This window comes from Thamnophis elegans, chromosome 7, assembly GCF_009769535.1.
Source record: "Thamnophis elegans isolate rThaEle1 chromosome 7, rThaEle1.pri, whole genome shotgun sequence".
NCBI lineage: Eukaryota > Metazoa > Chordata > Lepidosauria > Squamata > Colubridae > Thamnophis > Thamnophis elegans.
The window spans coordinates 14,258,893-14,284,568 of record NC_045547.1 but is presented as its reverse complement, the minus strand read 5'-3'; the positions used below and the strand labels follow the sequence as shown (position 1 = coordinate 14,284,568).

Below are 25,676 nucleotides of genomic sequence, written 5' to 3'. Positions count from 1 at the left end.
CTGGTGACACGGTTGTTAAGTGAATCTGTCTTCCCCCAATGACTTTGCCTGTTGGGAGGTCTGAAAAGTTGATCACATGACTTTGGGACACTGCAAAGGTCATAAATATGAACCAGTTGCCAAGCATCTGAATTCTGATCCTATGACCCTGGGCATGCTGCAACCGTTGTTAAATGTGAAAAGCAGTCAAAAGTCACTTTTTTTCAGTGCCCCTGTAAGTTTTGAAGAGTTACTAAACTCTGAACTGTATGGATCATATGGCTATGAACATGTCACATGGATGTGTTCATTGTTGCTGCAGCTTTTCACTCGATTTTGAGATTCTGTTCTTTTTGGACAGACTGGTAAATCATTTTGATTTCACGGACCCCCTCAGAGAATTTGGGGGTACCTCCAGGAGTCCTCAAACACACTTGGAAGAAACAAGGGAGGGAGGCAGAGAGAGAGAGAGAGATGGAGAGGAAGAGAGAGAGAGAGTAATACCCCCCCACCTGTGTATATCTTGTTCCCTTCCTTGCCATCTTGGCTGATGTTAAGTGCATTTCAGTGTTAATATTAATATTAACAAGTATTAAAATTATTTTAATACTTTAATTGCTATCTTGTTGCATTGATTTCATTGTAAGCCGATGAACAGCATTTAATATAATTTCTATATGGAGTCGTGCTTTTCCAAAATGCAACTGGACTTTCTTTGCCCCCCCCCCCCCCCCATGCACTAATAAACGTTTGTTTCCCTTCTCATCCAAGAAGCTCGGAACTGAAGAAGCTTCTTAAATGAGAAGCGAAACGTTTTCAAGGGAAAAAAACACACACAAACGAACCCAACACCGTCCAGTTGCCTTTCGGAAAAGCACCTCTGGAGACATTTCATGCAATAAATAAAATTACATTTAAAAAAAAAACCTCTCCCTTCTCCACGTCCCAAACGCTGCGCAGCCACGTCAAAGGCAGCTCAAAAAAAACCATGCACCTGGCGCTTCTGGCAAGCGGAATCGGCGCTTCTCCCATCGTCGGAGAAATGTAGGAGGAGGAGGAGGCGCCGCCGCCGCTTCCCAAGCGCAGTTAAGTTTCGCTTTCGGCTTCGGCTTCTTCGGACGCAGGAAAGCAAAACTCAGCGGCGGGGCGGGGACAGCGGTTGGTTGAAAAGGATGAGCGGGGAGGACGCTCGGCAGGCTGATCGCGAAGGAGGGAGCCGAGGCGACCTGGAGGGATCCGATGCCCGCGGTAAGGTTCACCCCAATCTCTCCTCCCTCCCCCCTTTTCCACGCTTATCACCCCATCCGCACGCGCGCCATCCTGATTTAGGGCATTAAAAACCCTCTTCTTGGGTTTCCCCAGGGGTTTTTTTTTTGCAAGCCTTTTCCCAAAGCTTTTGCAAGTCGAGGGAAAGTTGGGGTGCACGACGTTTGGCTAAAAAAAGCCCCAGTGTGGGTTAAGCCACCGAACGAATTTAAGTGGACCCAGTCTGCAACTGAAGAATGTTTTTATTGCCATGTTAAGGAAGAAAGGAAAAAGAGGAAGTTTGTTGTGAAAACTTTAGGCTGTTGGCACAGCCTAAAATTCATTAAATAGAGGAATAGTAAGATGAAATCAAAAAAGCCAACACAGTTCTAGGCTGCATAAACAGAGGGATAGAATCAAGATCCCTTGGAGTGTTAATACAACTTTATCATGCCTTGGTAAAACCACACTTGGAATACTGCATTCAGTTTTGGTCACCAAAATGTTAATAAGATGTGGAGACTCTAGAAAGAGTGCAGATCAACAAACATGATTAGGGGACTGGAGGCTAAAACATATGAAGAACGGTTGCAGGAACTTGGTAGTCTTATTTAATGAAAAGAAGGACTAGGCGAGACATGATAGCAGTATTCTAATATCTCAGGTGTTGTCACAAATAAGAGGGAATCAAACTATTCTCCAGAGCACCTGAGGGCAGAACAGGAGGCAATGGGTGGAAACTAATCAAGAAGAGAAGCAGCTTAGAATTAAGGAGAAATTTCCTGACAGTTAGAACAATTAATCAATATATCAACTTGCCTCCAGAAGTTGTGAATGCTCCAACACTGGAAATTTTTAAGAAGATGTTGGATATCCATTTGCCTAAAGTGGTGTAGGGTTCCCTGCCTAAGCAGGGGGTTGGACTAGAAGACCTCCAAGGTCCCTTCCAACTCTGCTATTCTATTCTAAGTACTGAATATAAGATAATGAAGTAATAAAAAGAATATTCGTAGGAATAAGGTTAAAAGGAGATTATGCCAGAGCGAAGACTTGAGAATTTAAGATTTTTTTCCCCTTAAACCTACGACTAAAAATTTAAGAATGTTTGTTTTTTTAAGTTTCAGTGACAGCAGAAGGAAAGTAGCCTCATGACAGTTAGAGCTACAAGAAGGTCATTCAGTTGTTTGAGGTCTGAGTTCTTGAATTAACCTGCCGTGAATAATTTGGGTCTAATAATCTCATAAACGGGGTTGTGGAGAAAATAATAAGTGTCTTCTGCTTGAACGGAACAGAACAAGCACCTTGTTGGGCAGGGAGCTTACGATGGAGATACGTGGAGGGCACATGATCTGTTACCTAACGATATACAAGTCCTTTACAATAACTGACTGGTAAAATTAACCAGGTCCTGGGAGAACGGCTCCAGTGTCTTTGTAGTAATGGTACCAAGATGATCTTTATTGGCATCCCTTTTAGCTTACCTCTAATATTTTGATGGGACGCGCTGGCTCAGTGGCTAAGACGCAGAGCTTGTTGATCAGAAATGTCGGTGGTTCGAATCCCTAGAACCGCGTAACAGGGTGAGCTCCCGTTACTTGTCCTAGCTTCTGCCAACCTAGCAGTTCGAAAGCACTTTCTTAGCAATAGCAATAGCAGTAGACTTATATACCGCTTCATAGGGCTTTCAGTCCTCTCTAAGCGGTTTACAGAGAGTCAGCATATTGCCCCCAACAATCTGGGTCCTCATTTTACCCACCTCGGAAGGATGGAAGGCTGAGTCAACCCTGAGCCGGTGAGATTTGAACCGCTGAACTGCTGATCTAGCAGTAGCCTGCAGTGCTGCATTTAACCACTGCGCCACCTTGGCTCTTACTTTAAAAATGCAAGTAGAAAAATAGGGACCACCTTTGGTGGGAAGGTAACAGCATTCCATGCGCCTTCGGCATTTAGTCATGCCGGCCACATGACCACGGAGACATTTTCAGACAGCGCTGGGTCTTCGGCTTTGAAACTGAGATGAGCACAGCCCCCTAGAGCCGGGAACGATGAGCACATATGTGTGAGGGGAACCTTTTCTTTTACCTTAATATTGTGATGTCCATAACCATAAGATTGTGAAATTGGCACTGTTCACTTAACAGGGCCTTGCTTAGCAAATGAAATTCTACTCCCAATTGTGTCCATAAGTTGAGGACTACCTACCGTACCGTGTTTCCCTGAAAATAAGGCCATGCCAGATTTTTGGGGTGGGAAAAATATAAGCCCTCCCCTGAAAATAAGTCCCTTAGACGACCCCCCCCTCCGGCCGGGCAGAGCACCAACTCATCAACCTAGCAGTATCCGGAAGGTGTCAAACTGTGTGAGCGCCTGTCTCCCCTCCCTCATGGCTCACATTCGGGATACCGCTGGGACAGTGAGTGGTGCTCTGCCTGGCGGGAGAGGGGGGTTGCTGGGCGGCTGCTCATGATCGTAGTCACCTCATGGCTGCTATTCGCCCCTGAGGCTGTGCCAGCGTCCCCCGGTCCCTGCGCCAGGCTCTTCAGGAGCCCGTTTGCAAGAGAGTAGCCGCCCAGCAACCCCAAAACAAATAGCCCCCCTGATAATAAGGTCAGGGCCATATTTTAAGGGTCAAAAGAAAATAAGACCCTGTCTTATATTCAGGGAAACACAGCACATATATTTTATGGACAGTTTAAATCACCCAGGCCGGTGAAGATTTCAATAAATCTTTAATAAATTTTAATAGATATTGATTACAAAGCAGGCTAGGTTTCCATCCCTATTTTATTCAGAACTATCAGCCTTTATGCTTAATCTCAAGTCAGAAAAAAAGTTAGTAAAAGGGATATTCCCCCCCCCCCCTTTATCTTGGGAGCAAGATCTTCCCGTGTCTTTGTTTTGTGGGACTGCAAAGAAAACAGATTGTTTAAGTGACGTAATCCAATTTTTGTGATGTTGCATGCATAAACTGGATCTAGTTAGGCAGGCTCTGATCACCAGATCTGGTGGGTTAAAATGTGGCGGACCAGTTATGGCTTCATATGTTTAAAAGCAGAGCATGGTGGCATTATGGTGACATACAAGTCAAGATGGGGCCTGAATATAGTTGCATATTATGATCTTCGGAAAATCAAGTCAGATGAAATATAAATAATAAAATACAATAAAAGAGCCAGTTTGGTCTAGTGCAGGGGTCTCCAAACCTGGCCACTTTAAGACTTGTGGACTTCAACTCCCAGAATTCCTCAACCAGCTGGTTGAGGAATTCTGGGAGTTGAAGTCCACAAGTCTTAGAGTGGCCAAGTTTGGAGACCCCTGGTCTAGTGATTAAGGCAACCGAGCTAGAAACTAGGTGACTAGCTCTTCCTTAGGCCAGGCGAGTAACTTTGGGCCAGTCATTCTGTCTCATCCCAACCTACCTCACAGGATTGTTGTGGTTGTGAAGAAAATAGGAGGAAGGAGGAGTATTAGGTATGTTCTCCGCCTTTTGTTGTTAAAATATAATAAAGGTGGGATATACATAAATAAATAAAAATAAAATAAATAGGCATTTAAAAAAACAATATTACACTGATAGCAGACCTTGAAGGATTCCCTCTAACTGAGCAGTTGGACCTGGTTAGAACTTGAATGGGAAGAAAATGCCAGGTGAGTTAGCTGGACTGGGCAGTCAAGAAGGTTACTGGGAAAAAGCTGTGATGAACAGATTGAGTTTATTGATCTTGTATGCCGCCCACTCCCGAAGGACTCCGGGCGGCTTGTGTTTTGCTGCAAAGGAAATGACAGATATACAGGCAGTCCTTGATTAAGTACGGTAATTGGGGTAGGATTTTTTCTTCATCGCTAAGCAATGTGGTTGGAAAATGTGATGTTGCCGTCCTGGCTGTCCCCATTGCTGTCCTTCAGCAACTGCCTGCCGGCCTTCAAAAAGCCAAGTCAGTTTGGAAGTTGGCAAAGATTTGCAGGTTTTTGGTGATTGTAAGTACCGTATTTTTCGGACTATAAGACACACCAGAGTATTAAGATGTACCATGATTTGGAAGAGGTAAATTTAAAAAAAAAAGTTTTTGCACTCTGCAGGCCTCCCAAACCCTCTACACACCTCGTTTTTTGCACAAAAACTGGGGGGGGGGGGAATACAGAGCCTTGGGAGGCTTGTAGAGTGCTGCTAGGGGCTGGGAGGCAAAAATGGCCTGTTTTTTTCCCCTTTTTCCCCTCCCCAGCCTTAAGAGCAATTTGCAAGCCTCCCAAACCCTCTGCATGTCCATTTTTGCAAAGGGGGGGGGGGGTGTTTGTTAGGCCAAAAATGCTATATTCAGTGTAGAGCCGAGGTGGCGCAGTGGTTAAATGCAACACTGCAGGCTACTTCAGCTGACTGCAGTTCTGCTGTTCAAATCTCACCGGCTCAGGGTTGACTCAGCCTTCCATCCTTCCGAGGTGGGTAAAATGAGGACCCGGATTGTTGTTGGGGGCAGTATGCTGACTCTGTAAACCGCTTAGAGAGGGCTGAAAGCCCCATGAAGCGGTATATAAGTCTAACTGCTATTGCTATTGCTATAAGATGCACCCAGATTTTCACCCTCTTTTTTTGAGGGAAAAAGGTGCATCTTATACTCCAAAAAACAGGGTAGATAGGCAGGTAAATAGTTAATGATCATGGGCTATGTTATTTTCATCAGTGAGAGTTGGTGACTGTGGGGATAGTGCAATAGCTGAAACTTTGAGGACCCATGTAGCTCCAACAGACCCTTTTCTCAGTCACCTGGTCACCTTGTATATCCTCGAGTTCAATTCAAAGGAGATTTTCTTTTTAAAGTCATCTTTGGATCATGAATGGCATTCTGCCATGGAGTGGCATTCTTAAGATCATTCTCAAGCAGCTCAGATACAAATGTTAATGGTCTGTTCTTTTTCTATTTATTTACAAATCTTCTGATTTCACTGGGATTTATATGTAGGATGAAGCATATAAACTTCATCGTATATAAATCTGTATGGTAACTGTCTAGATTCTGGCTTTAAAACAAGATATTTGGGTGCATTTGGAAAGGAAGCAAGTGGACAAAACACTCTCTAGCCAACTGGTACAAAACTAGCCTGATTAGGCAAAAATGTTTAAGGATATGTCGCAGAATGTTGGAAATCTCTTCAGACACCTGGTTCGTATTATCATATGTGGTGAACATGCCCCAAAACAAAAAATATTCTGGACAAAAATACATACATGGGTGGAACAAATGGCAAAACAACATACTGAGTTGAAACCAGAAATATTCTTGTTGGGCATTTTACCGTATAAGTATAATAAAGGGAATGCATATCTGATTTTACATGTACTGACTGCAGCTGGAATCGTATTTGCACAACAATGGAAGAATGAAGAGATCCCAACAGATGAAAATGTGATTAAAAAAAATACTAGAATGTGCAGAAATGGATAGGCTAACACTTAAAATTAAGGAAAAGAAAGAGAGGGAATACTTTTTGACCTGGGACTTACGTTATCAATGGTTAGCTAACAAAAACAGGACTTGGAAACTGGGAAATATAAGGAAAGGATCAATGATATAAGGGACGTATTTTAAAATGGTTAAGTAATCATCATCATCATCATTATTATTATACAATTGTATCACAGCGGCCAGTTGTTTCGCCGGATTTGGCATTGGTTACTAGTCGGGCCCCACCCAGGGGCCTAGGATGTCGTAACGTATTTTCGTAATATGCGTGCAGATCCAAGCAGTGTGGCTTTTTGCATTTGACTGATGGTGATTTTGTCAATTTTTAACTGTTTTAAATGTAATTCCAGTGCTTTTGGAATAGCACCCAGTGTGCCAATTACCACTGGAATTACCACTGCTGGTTTGTGCCATAGTCGTTGAATTTCGATTTTTAAGTCCTGGTATTTTGCAATTTTTTCATGTTCCTTCTCGGCGACCCTGCTATCACCTAGTATTGCGATGTCTATGATTGTGACCTTATTTTTCTCAACCAGTGTGATGTCTGGTGTATTATGCGCCAGTATTTTGTCCGTTTGTATACGGAAATCCCATAAGATCTTGACCATCTGATTTTCAGTGACTTTTTCAGGCTGATGTTCCCACCAGTTTGTTGCTGTTTTAATATTATAATTTTTGCACAAATTCCAATGGATCATTTGCGCTACTGAATTGTGCCGCAATTTATAATCAGTCTGTGCGATTTTTTTACAGCAGCTGAGTATGTGATCATCAACAGTTTCATCAGCTTCTTTGCAAAGTCTGCATTTGGCATCATCAGAGGATTTTTCGTAGACATGTCTACATAGACATTTCGTAGAGGATGTCTATGATTGTGACCTTATTTTTCTCAACCAGTGTGATGTCTGGTGTATTATGCGCCAGTATTTTGTCTGTATTATTATTATTATTATTAATAATAATAATAATAATAATATAAATGCTAATGCAATGAACACTGTTGTAAATATTTTAATTACTATTTCCTAAAATTATTTGTACCCAGACAACACACTGTTTAATTGGAAATGGAATTTTTATATGTTATACAATAAAAAAACCTGAGAGAGAGAAAAAAAAAACTAGCCTGGTTTCCAGAAAGGAGATGCTAAAAATATTTTATGAGACAAGTATTATGTGTGGATGCTGGTTAATGTAGTTGAGATTGGAAAAACCCATTTTTCCATTAGCAATACCATGCCGTGTATACCTTGGCATACAAGGATGTTCTTTGTCCCTTTGATTTATTCCTCTGCACAATAAGGAGCGACAAACCACTTTTATCCAGGAAGGAATGGGCGTCTGACTTAACATTGGCTGCCTCTCTCTCTCTCCATTTTACAGCATCTGTGAGGCCACAGATGTTCCATGATCTGAAAGGAAAACATGATGCAGAAAATGGCTGCCCACCATGTTTCTTTGGGTATCGAGAGGCCGAGGGTTGTGTGGTTCTTCCAGCTACCCTGGAGATGTGAATATTCTTCCAGGTGCCTTGATTACAAAAATCACTGATATTTCAGCAAGGCTAATGAGTGAGAAGGGGTTTTCATAGGATGTGGTGGTCAGAAAAGTCAAGATGGCAGCCACAATGCTGTGACTGATCTCTGACCATATTCGTGCATCACATGTTTTGACACACAAAAACAGGTGGAGCTTTGAACCTTGGCTACTCTTTTTTTAAAATAGTTTTTATTAAACATTTTAATCTTTAAAACACAGAAAGAAAAACACAGCAAGAAAAAAAAACCATATATAACGATATAAAGTAATTATACAGCCTTCTGTATCGGCTTTCATGTTTAGCCTTTATAATTTTCCATTCTGCATTGCCTTCCTATTGATTTTACCTTGTCCAATAATACAATAACAGTAGTACTAATACTAATAATAATATTGATTACTTATATCACAATTATATTTACATTCTCCATTTTCTGTTTTGGCTTCTGTTTTCTAGCCACTTACAAATTCTATTGCATGTTTTATAGAAATCCGATTCTTCTCTTTCTTTTAGTTCTAGTGTCATTTTCTCCATCTCTGCACATTCAAGTACTTTTCTAATTATTGTTTCGTCTGCGGGTGTATTGATTTTTCCCCCAGTTTTGTGCGAAAGCAATCCTATCTGCAATGAGTCTGTGTATTATTATGTATTGAAATTGTTTATCCATTTTTTGATCTAATAGTCCTAATAAAAATGCTTCTGGTTTCAGTTTTATTTTTTTGCTCCGTAATTTCTTCCAACCATTTCCGAATTTTGCACCAGTATTTCCTTGTGATGGGGCACGTCCACCACATACGATAAAATGTTCCAGACTTGTGGCTACATCGCCAACATTTGGGGATAAATTTCTCCCAACTCTCACTCGGATGCTGCAGAAGGCCATAAAATGAGAAGTTGCCAAGTGCCCAAAATGTGAACACGTGACTGCATGTGTGTGTGTGTGTGCAAAGCCATCATAACTTTGGAATTGGATCCTTTTAGGGAGTCTGTCATAAATCGAGGACTACTTGTATGTAACAGCTCTTCTTTCCTATTATGTCTGCTTTGATTCCTTTTGAGGTCTAGAAGATTGTTGTGTCTTCTTCTCTTCTTGCTGAAGGAGCTCTTTTCAGGCTCTTTGTATTTTTATTTAACAATTATTTTTATTTTATTTATTTATTTCTTGCTCTCAAATATCTTGACAGAATTGGGATTGGATCTGATGAACTTTATCTCCTTGCCTTGTCTTCTTTCCTAGACTGTTATCCTCCCTTTCTTTAAGGGGAATACATACACCACGCTCTTCCTGTTCCCCCCCCCAAACAACAACCCTGTGAGGTAGGCTGGTCTGAGAAAAACTGTCCCCAAATAATTTCAGTGGGTGAGAGTAGACTAGGACCTGTGTGTCCTGAGGCTCAGTCTGATATCTCTTAACAACCACACTACACAACTCTGGCAATTTCCCCATAATTTGAACATCAATGAATTGATTTATATTGATCTATTACATTTAATTTTAATTATTTTAATTACGGTAATTAATTTGTGTTGTAAATTTGACAACCTGTGAATTTTAAATCAGACTGTTGGAATCTCTTCTTTTCAGAAAAAAGAAAGCATTCAGTCATCTGGGGAAAGTTGTAGATCAGAGGTGGAGAACGATTCACAATTTGTGGACTTCAACTCCAGAATTCCTGAGCCAGCCATTGTTCTCCATCCCTATTGTAAAACATTGGTGGGTAGGGAAGACCTTTACAAGTTTCATATTTTTTTTTTAAATATTGCTATCCTACCTTTGTTATTTCGCATAAAGTCAAGGCAACAAACATATACAATACTCCTCCTTTTCCCCAGGTGAGTTGGGCTAAGAAAGAGAGAGATTGCCCATGGTCATTCAGCTGCTTTTATTATCTAAAGTGGGATTAGAACTCACAATCTCCCAGTTAGTTTCTTTCTTTCTTTCTTTCTTTCTTTCTTTCTTTCTTTCTTTCTTTCTTTCTTTTTTTCTTTTAATTTTTAATTTTATTTTAATTCAAACATCATCTTCCATTAAACAGTGTGTTGTCTGGGTACATATACTTTGTGCAAATATTTTGTACAATCACAATTGCAATTTACAGACATATTTATTATTTTATCCATTCTTAACTTAATACTAATACTAATATATACCATACCTAATACTATCACAACCCTGTTCTTAACTTATTTAACTTTGTTAAAACATTTTTCTCTATTTCACTCCTCTGCTTTTTTCCACTTTTCACATTTATTCTCTAACCATTGATAAAACAATTCCCAGTTTCTAACCTGCTGCCTTTACTACTGGACCAGAGGTCTTCAAACTTGGCAACTTTAAGACTTGTGCACTTCAACTCCCAGAATTCTCCAGCTGGCTGGAGAATTCTGGGAGTTGAAGTCTACAAGTCTTAACGTTGCCAAGTTTGGGGATCCCTGTACTAGACCAAGACTGGCTCTCCTTTTCCCATTTAAATTATCCCATAGTTTTGTAACTGAAAATCCATCAAATGCCTGGTGCTACTAAGTGGAGTCAGGCTTTGCTGTTTGCCCTCTTTTGCTTTATTGAAGAAGTCAAGAGTTGCGGGTGCTGTAACTAGTTTGTGTGTTTTGTAAACAGCAAACCTTCATGGGTCAGAAATCTGGGCATCCCAAGGAAAAAAGGTCTCCCAAGCTGTATGGTTATCAGATTTTAGTATCAGAAGAAGAAGAAGAAAGCAACGAGAAAGAAAATAACAAGGAGTTGGAAAAGTTTAGCAAGCAGTTGGATGAAATCCTTGGAATGGCAGACTCAAGAAATGGTACTTTTTGGTTGTTTTTGATTTGTGCTTTATTCATTTATCTGATTTTTATTTGTGCGCACTGCTGCTGTCAAAAGGAACCCTTGGCAGGTTGCATAGCAAAATGCAATATAAAACAAGCTCCAAAGCAAACACGACAACACTACTAGGAAAGGGAGAAAATAAAAGATGACAATGTTCTGACCGAGGCTTCCCAAGAGCATGAAGCCAACTCCTTGTCCCGACAAAAACCCCTTTTATTAATTTACTGTGAATTCTGCTCATTGACATCCAGCAAAGTCTTTCAAGGGCAGATTTACAGTCACAGACCTTATCTGGCTTGGAGAGCTGACAGGCTGATATCTGCAAAACTTGGCAAGGAGTCTCGGAGAGTCACAAACCAATTAAGCAAACTAATTGTCTCCTGCAAACTCCACTCCCCTTTTTCTCCTCTTTTATTTCCTCTGGGAGGGGGCCATTCATCATCCACCTGAGACCTTATTATCAAGTTGACCCTTGTTCTTTAGCTGTTCCCTTCATCTGGCAACTTTGTGCATGCGCACACTGGAAACAGGCTGCAGCTGTTCGTCTGCCTCACTGATGTCTGACTCTGAAGGCAGCTGATAACTGGCATACAGTTCTGCCCCCCTCTCTGCCTCCGACACAGAGCCCTCATCAGAGCCTTCCCCAGACTCCAGGACTGGCCCATGTTCCTCCCCAACCTCCTTGCTGTCTGAATCTGGCAGGCCACAGCAGGCATGGATATTTAAATCAGAGAAAGACTTTGGAAAAACCAGCTCTTCAGGAGCTTGTAAAAAAGCAGTGAAGACACATCCAGCTTGATAGCGCCTCTACTGAGTCCAATTGGTTGGGGTGCAAATGACAATCCAAAATGTATCTGAATGCCAAACCATGAGGGGCTTTATAGGTCAAACCAACACCTTTAATAGGACTTGGAATCCAACTGGCAAACAATTCAGTGTCCACAAAACTGTAATCTGCTTCCAGTATCAGAGCCTGTAAGAGTGCAGCTGCTGTATCCAGTTGCAATTTTGGAATAGTCTTTAAGGACAGCCCCAAGTAAAGCGTATTACAGTAGTCTGGATGCAGGGAATGAGGGCATAAGTTATCACGGCCAATTTCTATTGACTGTCATCCTTTTCCTCTATGGTTGCCGACTACTGCTGCAACTCCTAGCTAAGGAAGCCCATACATAATTTTTCACTCACTCCTTCATAAACAAAACAAAACCTCTTATTATAACAGTTTTAGTAGGATGCCAGATTTTATAGCATTATAATTTTGTTAGTGGGGACTCCTACTCTGGAGACAGTGAGTCTTGATTTCGTACTTCTCTTTCTGGCACTTGGAGAAAGTTACATCCCCAGGGTTGAAGCAGGGGTGGGATTCTACCGGTTTGAGCGAATCGGTAGCTCTGACAATCAGCTGGGAGCGAACCGGTTCGCTCTGACTTTCAAATGGCCCGCCCCTGCGTTATACCAAACTTTATCGTTGCAGCTGAGTCACGCGGAAGATTGCCATACCTCAGCTGTTATCCTCCCCAGCAGTAATGTGGAAGTCAAGTTTTCTCCAAACTCTGCATGTGCGCAAAGCACGCGATCACTGAACTGGTTGTTAAACCGGTAGGATGACACCGCCGGTTGAAAGTCCAGTGGCATAAGACTTGAAAATAGTATGGGTTTACATTTACCATAATAGAAGGGTTTACATTTACCATAAAACTAATGGGAAAAAAATGGAATTCAGTGCTGCTTTCTCCAAATGGATAAATCCTGCATATTTCCCCCCTTCCAGTATAAGCCTCATATTGCTGTAGATATCTTGCGGTCTCCACATTTGGAACTCTCTTTCTCCTTCCTTTTTGTCCAAGCCACACATTCTAGTTTTGGGTCTTACTTTCAGGTGCTGTTGGCTTATACAACATTGGATTGAGTTGCTGCCTCAACTCCTTGCTTCAGAGCTTCTTAATGAACAGATACTTCACTTCGATACTCCGGAGGTGAGTGATGCTCAGAGAGTATAGTTATGTGTGCAGATAGTTGAGAATTGGAAATGCCTATTCTTATCTCTTCTCTTAACAATTTTTTTCCAGTGGGTAAACGTTTAGGCGAGCCACTTTTTTCAAGCCAGCCTCCCCCATTTGCAGAATGGAAAAATGAACATTCCTTTTCAGGATTGTTGCAAAACCATAGAATAATTTGAACATTTTCTATTTCACAGAATAGAATAGAATAGAATAGCAGAGTTAGAAGGGACCTTGAAGGTCTTCTAGTCCAACCCTCTGCTTAAGCAGGAAACCTTAGACCACTTCAGATAAATGGTTGTCCAACATCTTCTTAAAAACTTCCAGTGTTGGAGCATTCACAACTTCTGGAGGCAAGTTGTTCCACTGATTAATTGTTCTATTTGTCAGGAAATTTATCCTCAGTTCTAAGTTGCTTCTCTCCTTGATTAGTTTCCACCCATTGCTTCTTGTCCTGCCCTCAGGTGCCTTGGAAAATAGTTTGACTCCCTCTTGTTTTTGGCAGTCCCTGAGATATCAGAATACTGCTATAATGTCACCCCTAGTCCTTTTTTTCATTAAACTAGACATATCCATTCTTATGGGTAGTATTATGATTAATTGAAACTCTCAAGGGGTGTGTGGCTCCTTCAAATCAGGTGCGCAACTGCAACACATTTAATAAAATACATATTATTTTCATAATGATAATTTATATTTATAAAAAATTATAAAGTTTTCAATTTCTATATTTTAAGTTTTAAGCCATGTTCAAAACCCTTGGCCTCCCCTCTCTTCTTTATGGTATTGGCAAAACTGCAATGATATCTGTACAGTGTAGGAAATGTGATAGGTTTTGATTCTTTTTAAGGGCCGGTTCTTGAAGTATGAGCTCAGTTTTTCCCCTCTGACTGTGAAGTACAATCATAGTTTGATTCTTTTCACTGCAGGATCAATGTACCACATGGAAGAGCAGAACAGAATGCCAGCGTCCCTTATCAAATGCTTCTGCTGTTGGAAAGCATGCAGCGGGCCAAGGGGAAGCCTGTGCGCCCTTTCGACCTTATCTGCTGCCTTTCTGGTCATGGTGTGAGATGTAAGGAAGTTCTGGAGCCTCTTGGATACCTTTTGGATGGCATAACCTTTAGGGATTGGGAAGCAAATAGCATTAGCTGGGGAAGGCAAAAATCTGTAAATGGGTTTATTGGGCTTATTAGAAACCCAGAATGGTTTAAAAATATCTTTGGATTTGGAAGAATATATTCATGGAAGTAGATGAGAGTATTAGAATTTGGGAAACTAGCATAGAATCCCCTGTGCTAAATTGTGGGTTTTTTATCTCTTTTCTTCTAGTGTTCGTTCTCCACGATGCTTCAGAAGTCTATTACAAAATTTGGAACCTACTTAAAAGCCAAATCACAGACACAGACCTGGTAAAATCCTACTTTTATAAAGCAGAAAAAATAATAATTTTATCGCGATGTTTTTATATAGAGGCATGTTGAATTAATTGATTGTAATCCCCTTCGGCTTTTGCCAACCGGATGCCCATAAAACTGTAATACCTCTTAAAAGCCTATTTGAATACACAAAATCCCACCACTGGATCATAGTTGTTTTTTTACCTACTGCTCTCTGTTCAATGTAGTGGTGATCTGTGTTGCATATTACTGTATCTACTATGGCCAAGTTCTTTTGATGTGGGAGAGACTTATGGGAACTACAATTGTAACTGTTTGGACACCCGTAAGTTGGACAAGGTAGAGGATTGCACTACATAATGGGTCCCTGACCCCTAGGCTGCGGCCCACTACTTGGCCATGACCCATTTAGAACTGGGTCAGGCATGCAGCTCCACTTGTGTGAGTGGTGGGTGTTTGTGTTTGCCACTTGTGCAATGGAGCTGCACAAGCTTGTGCATTCACCTGCCACTTGCACAGAACCCGCCCCCCCCCAGGCTGCCAAGCCCCAAAAAGGTTAGCAGCTGTTGCATTAAATGATCTCAGAATGATAGGAACCAGATAGAATCTATCTGTCAAACTGAATAGTACTATACTGGGATTGGCCGATACAGTCCTTCATTTACAACCATCTGTTTAACAACTGTTCAAAGTTACAAAACCACCTTGCTTAGCCACAGACATTCTGGTCCCAATTGTGATCATAAGGCAAGCACTACCTGTATAGCCTGCTCTAAGCAATTGCCCTGTAAATAGACCTAAACTTTCTGCACGCACGCACGCATACGCACACACCCTGTTTCCCTGAAAATAAGACCTCCCTGGATAATAAGCCCAACCGGGCTTTTGAGCGCATGTGCTAAAATAAGCCCTCCCTGAAAATATTGCAACACAGCAGCAGCCATGAGGTGACCACTGCACCTCAAAAGTAATAAGACCTCCCTGAAAATAAGGCCAAGCACTTATTTTGGGGGGGGGGGTCAAAAGAAAATAAAACCCTGTCTTATTTTCAGGGAAACATGGTGTATGTATATGTGTGTGTGTGTGTGTATACACATACATACACACAGACACACACACATACATATACACACAGACACACACATACGTGTGTGTGTGTGTGTGTGTATTCCAGTATAACTCTGGAACGCTTCGTGCAATTTCAACGAAACTTGGTACACAGATGGCTTACTCTTTGGAAAAAAAATACTGTGGGGGTAAGATACCCCCTCGGGGTGTGTGTTCTGTTAAAATACAGCATGTTGTGTCTTAAAATGGCTTCTACTGTACTGCCGTAAAATGGCTTCTACTGTACAGCGCAGTGGAGTTGCCATGGTAATGCTTCACAGTACTCCACAAGTGGGCTCCCTCTGGTAAGGGGTAAAATCCAACATTAGAAATTACGTTTCTAATGGACATATTCCCCCTATAAATAAACCCGGCAACGCCGGGTTATCAGCTAGTAATAATAATAAATTTTATTTCCTTTTTGGTTCTTTCCATCGTTGAAGGTTGAAAGATTGACTCATCTGTATATCATCCGTTTGCAAGAATTCCTGGTGTGCCAGAAATGTTCCCATGAAATAAAGATAGACAGTAATCAGCTAATGCTTCATCTTCCAATGTTTGATTTTGATTCTCATCCGATTACTAACTTGGTAAGTTCATTCAGGCATTTGTTAAAGGACAGGAAAGTGCAACCGTAACACTCTATAATCGGACAGGGCTGCATTCATGTAAATTCTAGAGAATGAGTATCTTGTGATTATTAATTTGCTTGCTTAGCCTTACAGGTCACGATTTTAATTACCCAGAGTCACTGCAGAGCGAGATAGGTGGCATATACATGTAATAAATAGCAATAGCACTTAGACTTGTATACCACTTTATAGTGCTTTTGCAGCCCTCTCTAAGCGGTTTACAGAGTTAGGCTATGGCCCCCAATAATCTGAGTCCTCATTTTATCCACCTTGGAAGGATGGAAGGCTGAGTCAACCTTGAGCCTGGTGAGATTTGAACTGCTGAATTGCAACTAGCAGTCAGCTGAAGTAGCCTGCAGTACTGCACACTAACCACTGCACCACCTCGGCTCAGTAAATAAATTAGCATGAAATGGAGAGTTGACACAGTTGATTTATTTCTTAAATTTATATGCCATCCATCTCCACTGTTCAAAGTGACTGGGCACCTTACAGTACAATAAAAAGCATAAAAACCAAAATATTAAAATTAACAGAACTTAGATAAAGCTTAGAACCAGATACACGAGTGGGGTCTTTTTCCATAATTCCACCCATCACTTCCAATGTCAAGCAAGTTTTGAGGCTCTTCCAGCAGACCAAGAGGATGGTGATGGATCTCACCTCTGGCAGCAAGGCATTCCAAAGGGCAGGGGCCACAGCAGAAAAGACCCTTCTCTGAAACCACACCTGTCCAAATTCCTTGACTGATGAAGTTTGCAGCCTGCTCCTTGATTACTTTAAGTAGCTGGTAAAAGTGCATTTTCAGAGGTATTACTCTTAACATTGCCACTGGTAGTTGGAATGATGCAACCTAGAGCCCAATGCATTTGGAATTGGGAAACCGTAACTTTATGGCCTCAATTTAAGTAGAAATCATTACCATATTTTTTGGTGTATAAGACGCACTCCCTCCTCCAAAAGTGTGTGGAAATGTCTGTGCGTCCTTTAGAGCGAATGTTGCCAAAGCCCTGCCCACCGGCTGGCCCCCACCCTTTGGCTTCTGACTCCTAGCAATTTGCTTCCTTATGACCCCCGCAACCTGCAACAGCTAATAGGTGATATTCCGGGAGGCCGATCCAACAACCAATCAGCTGCTCGTGCTAAATCAGGCTGTGCTGAACCTGACCAGACTGTTTGCTGCTTGCTGCAAGGAGGAAAATTGCTGGGAGTCAGAGGCAGATTTTTTTTTCTTGTTTTCCTCCCCAAAAGCTAGGTGTCTTATAGTTCCGAGCTTTTTCATAATCTGAAAAATACGGTAAATATGGAATATATTGAGGGAACTGATCTCTGTTCTTGCATTCTACAATCTATTTACTTCTCTTTTCGTAGGAAAATTCACTCCGCTGCTTTTTCAGACCAGAGCAATTAACTAAAGAAAATATGTGCCACTGTGAGAAGTGTAACAAGGAAACATCCTGTACGCGGGTAAGCTGTTTTGGGTGGCGGGGTAGGAGAAATTATTGTTTTGGGAATGTCATGGTCTTTATATTTTGGGATTAAATTATTTGTTTCTTTATGTTGGGTGTAGTTTCTTTATGTTTTTTGCTGGTCCTTGAACCCCAGTTATGATCCTTAAAGCCCTCTTCAGACATAATTGGGCAAAATTGGTATGTTTCCAACCAGGAAGAAGACACAGCCTTTCCCCCATGGTTTTCCCAGTGTCTGTCAAGACTGTCAATTCAGACAGAATATTTTTGTTGATTTTGCAGAGGAAGAAAATAATGTATTTGCCACGCATGTTGACCCTGCATCTCGTTCGTTTCCGTTCCCAAGGCGGCAAGAGAACTAAGAAAGTCACGCATCGCTTGGCTTTTCCATCAGAGCTAGATTTCAGCCAGATCTTGCCCCCGGAACAGTACCAACCAGATTCTAAAAAGAAGGTAGGGTATTTGCATGCATTCCCTCTGGCATTAAGGCTACCTGCAATTTGGCAGTTGAATCTCACCAGGCTCAAGGTTGACTTCGCCTTCCATCCTTACGAAGTTGGTAAAATGAGGACCCAGATTGCTGGGGGCAATATACTTGTATTATTTTTATTTATTGTGGATAAAACTTCGTACTCGAGTCTTGAAGATTCAGCAGCATACAAATTAGATAGATAGGCAGGTTATAGATAAAAACATTAGTTCTTTTTTTGAAAAAAATTAATAGTTTTGTAGAATATAAAGGGTAAATAAACATACGTTTTAGGTGAAATGGAGAATCTGATTGGCTTTACCCAATTATGAGGATGTTCCTGGTTGAGTCTGCATCTAGTCAGCAAATCAGAATTTATTGAGAGACTAAACCCACTTCCTTAAGGCCTTTGTGGAATTATAAATGTAGTTTGATTTTCACCTTTTGTCTTTGTATAAAACGTTATATGAGTCTGGCTTCTCGGAGACAAAAGCTGGTTTCCATTTATTCAGGATGCTTAATATGAGTTTACAAAATGCTCTAGAGCAGCGGTTGTCAACCTGTGTGTCAAGCAAGCCTGCAAAAATGGTGCTTGTTAGGGGAAAGAGTCGAAACAAAGGAGCTCATGTTGTATGAGCCTTGGTGGTGCAGTGGTTAGAATGCAGTACTGCAGGCTACTTCTGCTGACTGCCGGCTGCCTGCAATTTGGCAGTTCGAATCCCACCAGGCTCAAGGTTGACTCAGCCTTCCATCCTTCCAAGGGAGGTAAAATGAGGATCCAAATTGTTGGGGGCAATAGGCTGACTCTGTAAACCGCTTAGAGGGTGCTGTAAAGCAATATATAAGTCTAGGTGCTATTTCTATTGCTATTCTTTGTTGTGAAAGACACTGGAAGCAAGGATAGTTGGTTGTGCACATTTACACTGAGTGTTTGCAAAAGATTACAGATATAGCAGCTTCATAAGGTTAACAAAGGAGCTTTAATATAGCCTGACATTACTTAAAAGTAAAATATTTAAAAACAGACTTTATGCACAACCTGGGGGCTCTTCTGGACTCATGACTCCTGCTTGTGGCAGTTACGACTGCCTTTTGCACAACTTTGTATTGTGTAGCAATTGGGCCCATTCTTGGATCCAGGGACCCTATTCAATTGTTAACTTCCATGTTGTGGAACCTTATCCTTTGACAGTAAAGTGGTCCAGGCGTGATGTGACAATGATAGTCATTCCCTGTTATAAGAAGAAAGTGTTGCGTCTGCTTTGTTTTTTGAAGTATTGCTGTGTACTTCTTTCCAGAATGATGGGTTGTATGATCTCTTTGCGGTGATTGCCCACTCGGGACCAGCTGACTTTGGTCATTACTGTGCCTATATCTGGAGTCTCACCGAAAACAAGTGGTATTGCTTCAACGATTCCAGTGTTTGTAAGGTGAGGAAGCCAGACAGTCCTGGAGACAGTCTTACACAATCATGATCTCTTCCAATGTTGCTAGATGTATTTTGACTCGAATCTGGGGGTTTTGCAGGGGTGGGGAGAAGAGAAGGAGATTTTTTAAAAAAAATATTAAACAGGTTAGGACAGTGGTTCTCAACCTTTTCTTCACCACGGACCCCCTTTAAATATACTATGGACTAATTTACTTCTATGTTGTTTGATAAGCAATAATTAAAATAAACCATGACTTTGCTTTCAACAGCTGAGACAAAAACCTCCTTGAATGTGGACGCTTGTGCTTTCTATTCTGCAGGTATCCTGGGATGATATCAGATGCACTTACGGAAGGCAGTCTCTCTGTTGGTAAGGAGGAATGCCAGGTTTCATCCCGATCCATCTGGATTAGTAGTTCAGAGGGAGGAGAAGGAGGGAACCACAGAATATGGCTGGCTGTGCCGAGAACAAAATTAGTTCAGTACAGTATATGGGGAGTCCTTGACTTATGACCACACTTGAGCCCAAAATTTCCATTGCTAAGGAAGACAGGTGTTAAGTGAGTTTCGCCCCATCTTATGACCTTTTGTTCCGACTGAGGTTTTCCCAGCAGCACGAAGCCTTATCCTCGTCCCGATAAACGCCTTTTATTTAATTTATAGTGAATTCCTCTCCAGCAAAGTCTTTCGTTTCCCACAGTCTTTCAAGATAGTTCACAATTACTGACCTTTATCAGGCTTGGAGAGTGGCCAGGCCGATCTCTTTCAGACGCCGCAATACTTGGCAAGATTGTAGGAATGAACTAATTGTCTCCTGCAAACTCCACTCCCCTTTCGCTCCTCTTTTATTTCCTCTGGGAGGGACCATCCATCGTCCATCTGTGGCCTTACTCCCTTGTCAACCCCTGTTCTTTAGCTGTTCCCTTAACTCTGCACATGCACACACTGGGAACAGGCTGCAGCTGTTCATCTGCCTCATTGATGTTTGACTCTGAAGGCAGCTGATAACTGACCTATGGCTCTGGCCCCCTCTTTGCCTTCGACACAGAGCCCTCATCAGAGCCTTCCCAAGATTCCAGGACTGGCCCATGTTCCTCCCCAACCTCCTCACTGTCTGAATCTGCTGGAAGCTTTGCTGGCCGCTGGTGGGCCACAACACCTTTCTTGCCACACTGGTTAAATGAATCCCTGCAATTGTTAAGCTACTAACATGGTTGCTAAGTGAATCTGGTCCCCCCACCCCCGTTGACTTCAGAAGGTCTGAAAAGGTGATCTCATGACCCCAGAATACTTCAACTATGATTAATAAGAGCCAGTTGCCAAGCTCTGAATTTTGAACATGTGATCCTGGGGAGGCTGCAATGGTTTTCAGTGTTGTTTTAACTACGGCCACTGAGTGGTGCAGTGGCCGAGCTTTCCCCTCGCAATCAGGAGGCTGTGAGTTCGATCCTAGGTAGAGGTAAATATCTCTCTCTCTGGGCACACTGAGAATATAACTGCTGAAAAAAAAAACCTCCACATTGGTGACAGGAAGGGCATCCGGCCAGTAAATACTCAGCTCCATTCAGTTGTCCAGACTGCTCCCCCCAAGGGATTATGGAGTCGTTAAAAAAGAAAGATTTTTAACCTTGGCCACTAAACGAATGGTTATAAGTTGATGACTATCTGTATTCTCTTTTCCTACTGATTATTTGGAAGACACCCAAGTTGCTTGTCCCAAAATTTGAAACAATTTAACTTGACTGAATTTTGGGCAAAAGAACTTCATGTGATTCTATGTACTCCCCTGGCAGATGCTATCTGATTCTTGTGTTATCACTTGATTTGCTTTCCATCACTCATTTTTTTCCCTTCCATTATTTTGCAGGGGTGAAACTGCCTACCTTCTGGTTTACATGAGAAGAAATAGCACATCGCTCTGAAGGTAAATGAAGACTTGCAGTAACTGGGAAAGCTCCCATTCACGCTTCCCAAATAAACCGAATCCCGCAAGTTGAACTCATGTCCATCAGCATCAGTGAATGAGCATGCACAGGAAAAGCGTACATTTCAAAGGGAGAATTAGGAATGTACTTAGCATTTTGAGCCCTCCAGAAAATAAATGCATAAGTAAAAGAATGAATTTCTTTCCGAATAGCTCTGGAAAGCTTCCCATAACTCCTTCTAGGGCAGTGATGGCGAACCTTTTTTGGCTCGCATGCCATAAGTGGGGGGAGCGCAGGGACGTCGTGTGCGGGCGTGCTGCACCCATAATGCAATGCACTAAACGCAATGCACCCCAGTGCGCAGGCGCGCACTATAAGCACTCCCACCATTTTTTGCATGCTTTTTTTGCCCTCCCCAGGCTCCGGAGGCTTTATAGGAGCATGGGGAGGACGAAAACAGCCTCCCCTGCTCCCCCCCGGAGGCTTCAAGGACCTTCAGGAGGCTTCCTTGAAGCCTCCAGAGCAGTCAAAACAACCCTCCGAGCAAACCAGAAGTCTGTTCCCGAACTTCCGGTTTGCCCATAGGGCCGTTTTTTGCGATCCAGAGGCTTCAGAGAAGCTCATAAACCCTCCAGAGGGCCTCCGGGGGGTGGGGAGGCTCTTTTCACCCTCCCCAGGCTCCTATAAAGCGCCTTGAGCCTGGGGAGGGCGAAAAATGGCTTTAAAAAAGGGTGAACTCAGCTGGTCAACGCCTCGCGTGCCCTGACAAAGGCTCTGCGTGCCACCTGTGGCACACGTGCCATAGGTTCGCCATCCCGGTTCTAGGGTTTCCTATTTCTAGAGTGATCAGAATTTATTAATTGGCATAGGAATAACTGCACAAGAGTAATATATGTTAGTGTATCTGTTGGAAATGAAATTATATACTTGGAATACTTGAAGTGACCTGAGTAATTTGCTTTCTCTTTAAGGGGACATAATTTTATACGATGATTAACTACCAGCATCCCTCTTTCCTGCAGTCATAGGGACTGTAAGATGCTGCAATTGAAAAAGAGATTCTTATATCTGCTTGAATTATGTATGGCACATTGTAAAATGGAAGAACGTTTGCAGCATGTATTTATTAGATCCAAGAGTTTGCAATTTGCTACATATTTCAACATCAGTCATAGTAAGGGGGCTTCTCTGCTCATATGATTAGTGATTTAATTTGATGTATTCTCTGATGATGTGCTTTATTATAGCCACTCAAGTGCAACAAAGTCCTTGGAATAGGGAAGTGAATGAAATAACACTTAAAAAAAACCAGAATGATTACTTGATCTACCTCAGGTTTTCTTGGACATGTTGATAAGACTGACAAATGAGTAGTGTTGCATATAAGATAACCAACTGGCTAGAAAGTTATGTACTTGGGTGGGTGATGGGATGACAATTATTTGCTCTGGATAGCAATCATATAAATTAAATGAATAAAAATAAAATAAGCTATCAAATTCTGATTTAAGATTACAAAGGATTTCTGCCTACAACACTTGTATTTTGCTTTATTTCAGTTTGTATGAAAAACCTAGGAATGCTTTATATAAGCCAATTGTTTATAAATGGTACCATCAATTTGTCATTGCTGTATTTATGAATTATATTACATTTTAATTGTTATCTTGCTTAGAATATAAGGTATTCCATGTCATGAAGCAGTTAAGTAATTGTTGTATTACTGTTCTCTTCGTTGAAAGCTAAAGTGTCATCTTAGGAAAATGTGTCAGTTCTTATGCTACAACCGGCAAGACTTTTAAAGGAGTCATTTTGATTGAATGGTGGAAAATGTAAGAATGCCTATTCCTCGCAGTCATTCTCTACCACTGTGTATTTCTCGCAGTCATTCTCTACCACTCAGTCAGAACTGAAGAAGCTTCTTGGATGAGAAGTGAAATGTCTTCAAGGAAAAACAAAAAAATTGCCTCTTGAAAAAGCATTCTTGGGACAACCATGACCGGGATGACAGAATCTCCATAGTCAGACAGAAATTGTAGTTCTGTGTCATCTGTTGGCTATATTCCTCTGATCATTACCAGTCTTCAAGAAAAAAAATGCATTGGATCAACAATAGCTTTAAAACAAGATCTTCAGGATAACCTTTCCATTTCATGCAAATTTATGAAATATATCTATATATTTGCAATGGATCAATATATGTGAACAAAGATTCATCTACTTTTAGACATGCAACTGTTAAAAGATCAGGAACTCTGCTACAGAAAAGAAACCCACACCTGGGGCATGGTTTCTTACCTGTACTTTATATAGTCACGACTTTAATAAGTGTTTTCTCCAGATCAGCAGAAAGAGTTAATCATAGCATACTATTCACATTGATGAGAAATCACTGAGGGGCAGATCTAATAAAAATGGAATTAGGGATTGTAGCAGATCATAGATTAGTTTTAATTCAGTTATGGAATATTGAGGTATGTTTGGACTTTGGAAAATCCAAAGTGAAGATATACAATTACTACAACCCATGGTCATATCAATCAATGTTAAGGAATTCTAGAGAGCAATATTAACCAGATCTGGATACAGGATTCTTCTCCATATTAATGTTCATATAATGATTTACTCAGAGATGGTATTCTATTTTCTTCACCACCCGCTCAGTAGTGGGAGCGGGTGCACCTGCATGCTCGCTTTGGTCACACGCGGCACCTCTGGGCATTCACAGAACCTTCTGGGCATGTGCAGAAGGTCCTTGATGATGTCAGGGTGGGTGGGCGGAGCCCGAACTGGTGCGAACCAGCAGCATACCACCTCTGGACCCACTGATAAAAATAGGATCGCCAACATGATTGCCATTGTGATATTGGATGGTGATATGATATGGCACAACAAAAAGAAGAATGACCCACAGGCAAAATATACAGGCCAAATCTAACCTTATACGTTTTGGGTTCTCCAACTGTTCTCGTTTTATTTTAGATGAGAAGGCATTTGGACTGGGACTTATTTCTACCTTTCCCTTTTAAAAGACAATTTGAAACAAGATGAAGAAAGCATTCAAGGTTGGAGAAAAAGTTGATATCGAGAAAATGTTTTGCTGAAACAAGAAGAGACTATCTACAGTTGCTTCATCTTGGTCACAAAATGCCAACAAATGACATTTGACTGAAAGGATATCCAGGTATACTTGATGTCTTGGCTTTTCTTCCTGCTAATGCAAAGGAGACATCATTTCTTAAGCAAGCTGGGCTAAGAAATCTAGAACCACATTATTTCTAATGGAGTAACAGCAGAGGGCAGCCTAAGAATTAGGCAGAGAAATTACACACAAACACACACCTACACCTACACCTATTTAGTGTAAAAGAGCTTTAGAAATGTATTGCATGGGACAATAGAATTTTGACTAAATTTTCTTGGGTAGAATGGGGTGTTCTTGCACGTATCCAATATCAGATGATGTCATTTTCTTTCTATGTATTAAATTTATTTATATCCCACCTTTATTGTTTTTGTTTTTTTATAAACCAACTCAAGGCATGGTTGAGCATGGTTAATACTCCTCCCTCCTCCTATTTTCCCCACAACAACTCTGAGATAAATTGGGCTGAGAACTACCAGAGTCGCCCATCTGGCTTTCATGTCCAACTTTTTCTTCGCTTGTACAACTTTCAGGAACTTCTTATTTTATCTCTACAATAGACTGAGAGGGAGGTTGGGTTGAAAAGGATTGGCTCAAAGTTGCAAGATCGATATTTACTGCAAAGGAAGGATTTGAATCTGGATTTCTCCATTTCTCATCCTAATTCACATTACACTATACTGGATTTTTTATCTTATTTTATTTCCAGGGATGGACTGCTGTAAATCTCATCCTCCCATCTCTTTATGGTGGAAGAGACATGATCATCCACCTTCCATGGAAGGATCGGGCAGTTCTGAAGGACAGATTAAACACATTAAACTACACTGCCATTATAGGTTCAATCAGGGCTGAGAAACCTAAGAAAGGCTTAGGGCTTTTGATCTAAGCAGGGCTGCAAAATGCTGGGTATTGTCATCCCGAATAGCTTTTTCCAACCTACAAGCTTCCATGTGGGTGGCCTTTAACTCCCAGAATTCTCAGAAATGGCAATGTTGGTTGGGAATTATGGGAGATGAAGTCCATGTTATCTGGAGAGCTCCAAGTTTCTTGCCT

General features: G+C 41.4%; 1 protein-coding gene across 4 annotated transcripts; it reads left to right on the top strand.

The window, feature by feature from the left end:
* Window positions 1–1,101: 1,101 nt before the first annotated feature.
* USP18 (ubiquitin specific peptidase 18) lies at window positions 1,102–24,978 on the top strand. 4 transcript variants are annotated; one of them, XM_032220902.1, is made up of 13 exons: window positions 1,102–1,227; window positions 9,809–9,937; window positions 10,841–11,021; window positions 12,924–13,020; window positions 13,974–14,119; window positions 14,377–14,456; window positions 15,995–16,141; window positions 17,555–17,650; window positions 17,935–18,105; window positions 19,420–19,551; window positions 19,871–19,920; window positions 21,418–21,474; window positions 24,508–24,978. In XM_032220902.1, exons 1-12 carry the CDS (start codon window positions 1,219–1,221, stop codon window positions 21,470–21,472), a joined length of 1,293 nt encoding a protein of 430 aa, XP_032076793.1. In that variant the 5' UTR covers window positions 1,102–1,218; the 3' UTR covers window positions 21,473–21,474; window positions 24,508–24,978. The 4 variants fall into 4 exon arrangements, with proteins under 4 accessions (XP_032076793.1, XP_032076792.1, XP_032076791.1 ...); XM_032220901.1 differs by having other exon boundaries at window positions 24,458–24,978; XM_032220900.1 differs by lacking the exon at window positions 24,508–24,978 and having other exon boundaries at window positions 1,103–1,227; window positions 21,418–21,574.
* Window positions 24,979–25,676: the final 698 nt, after the last annotated feature.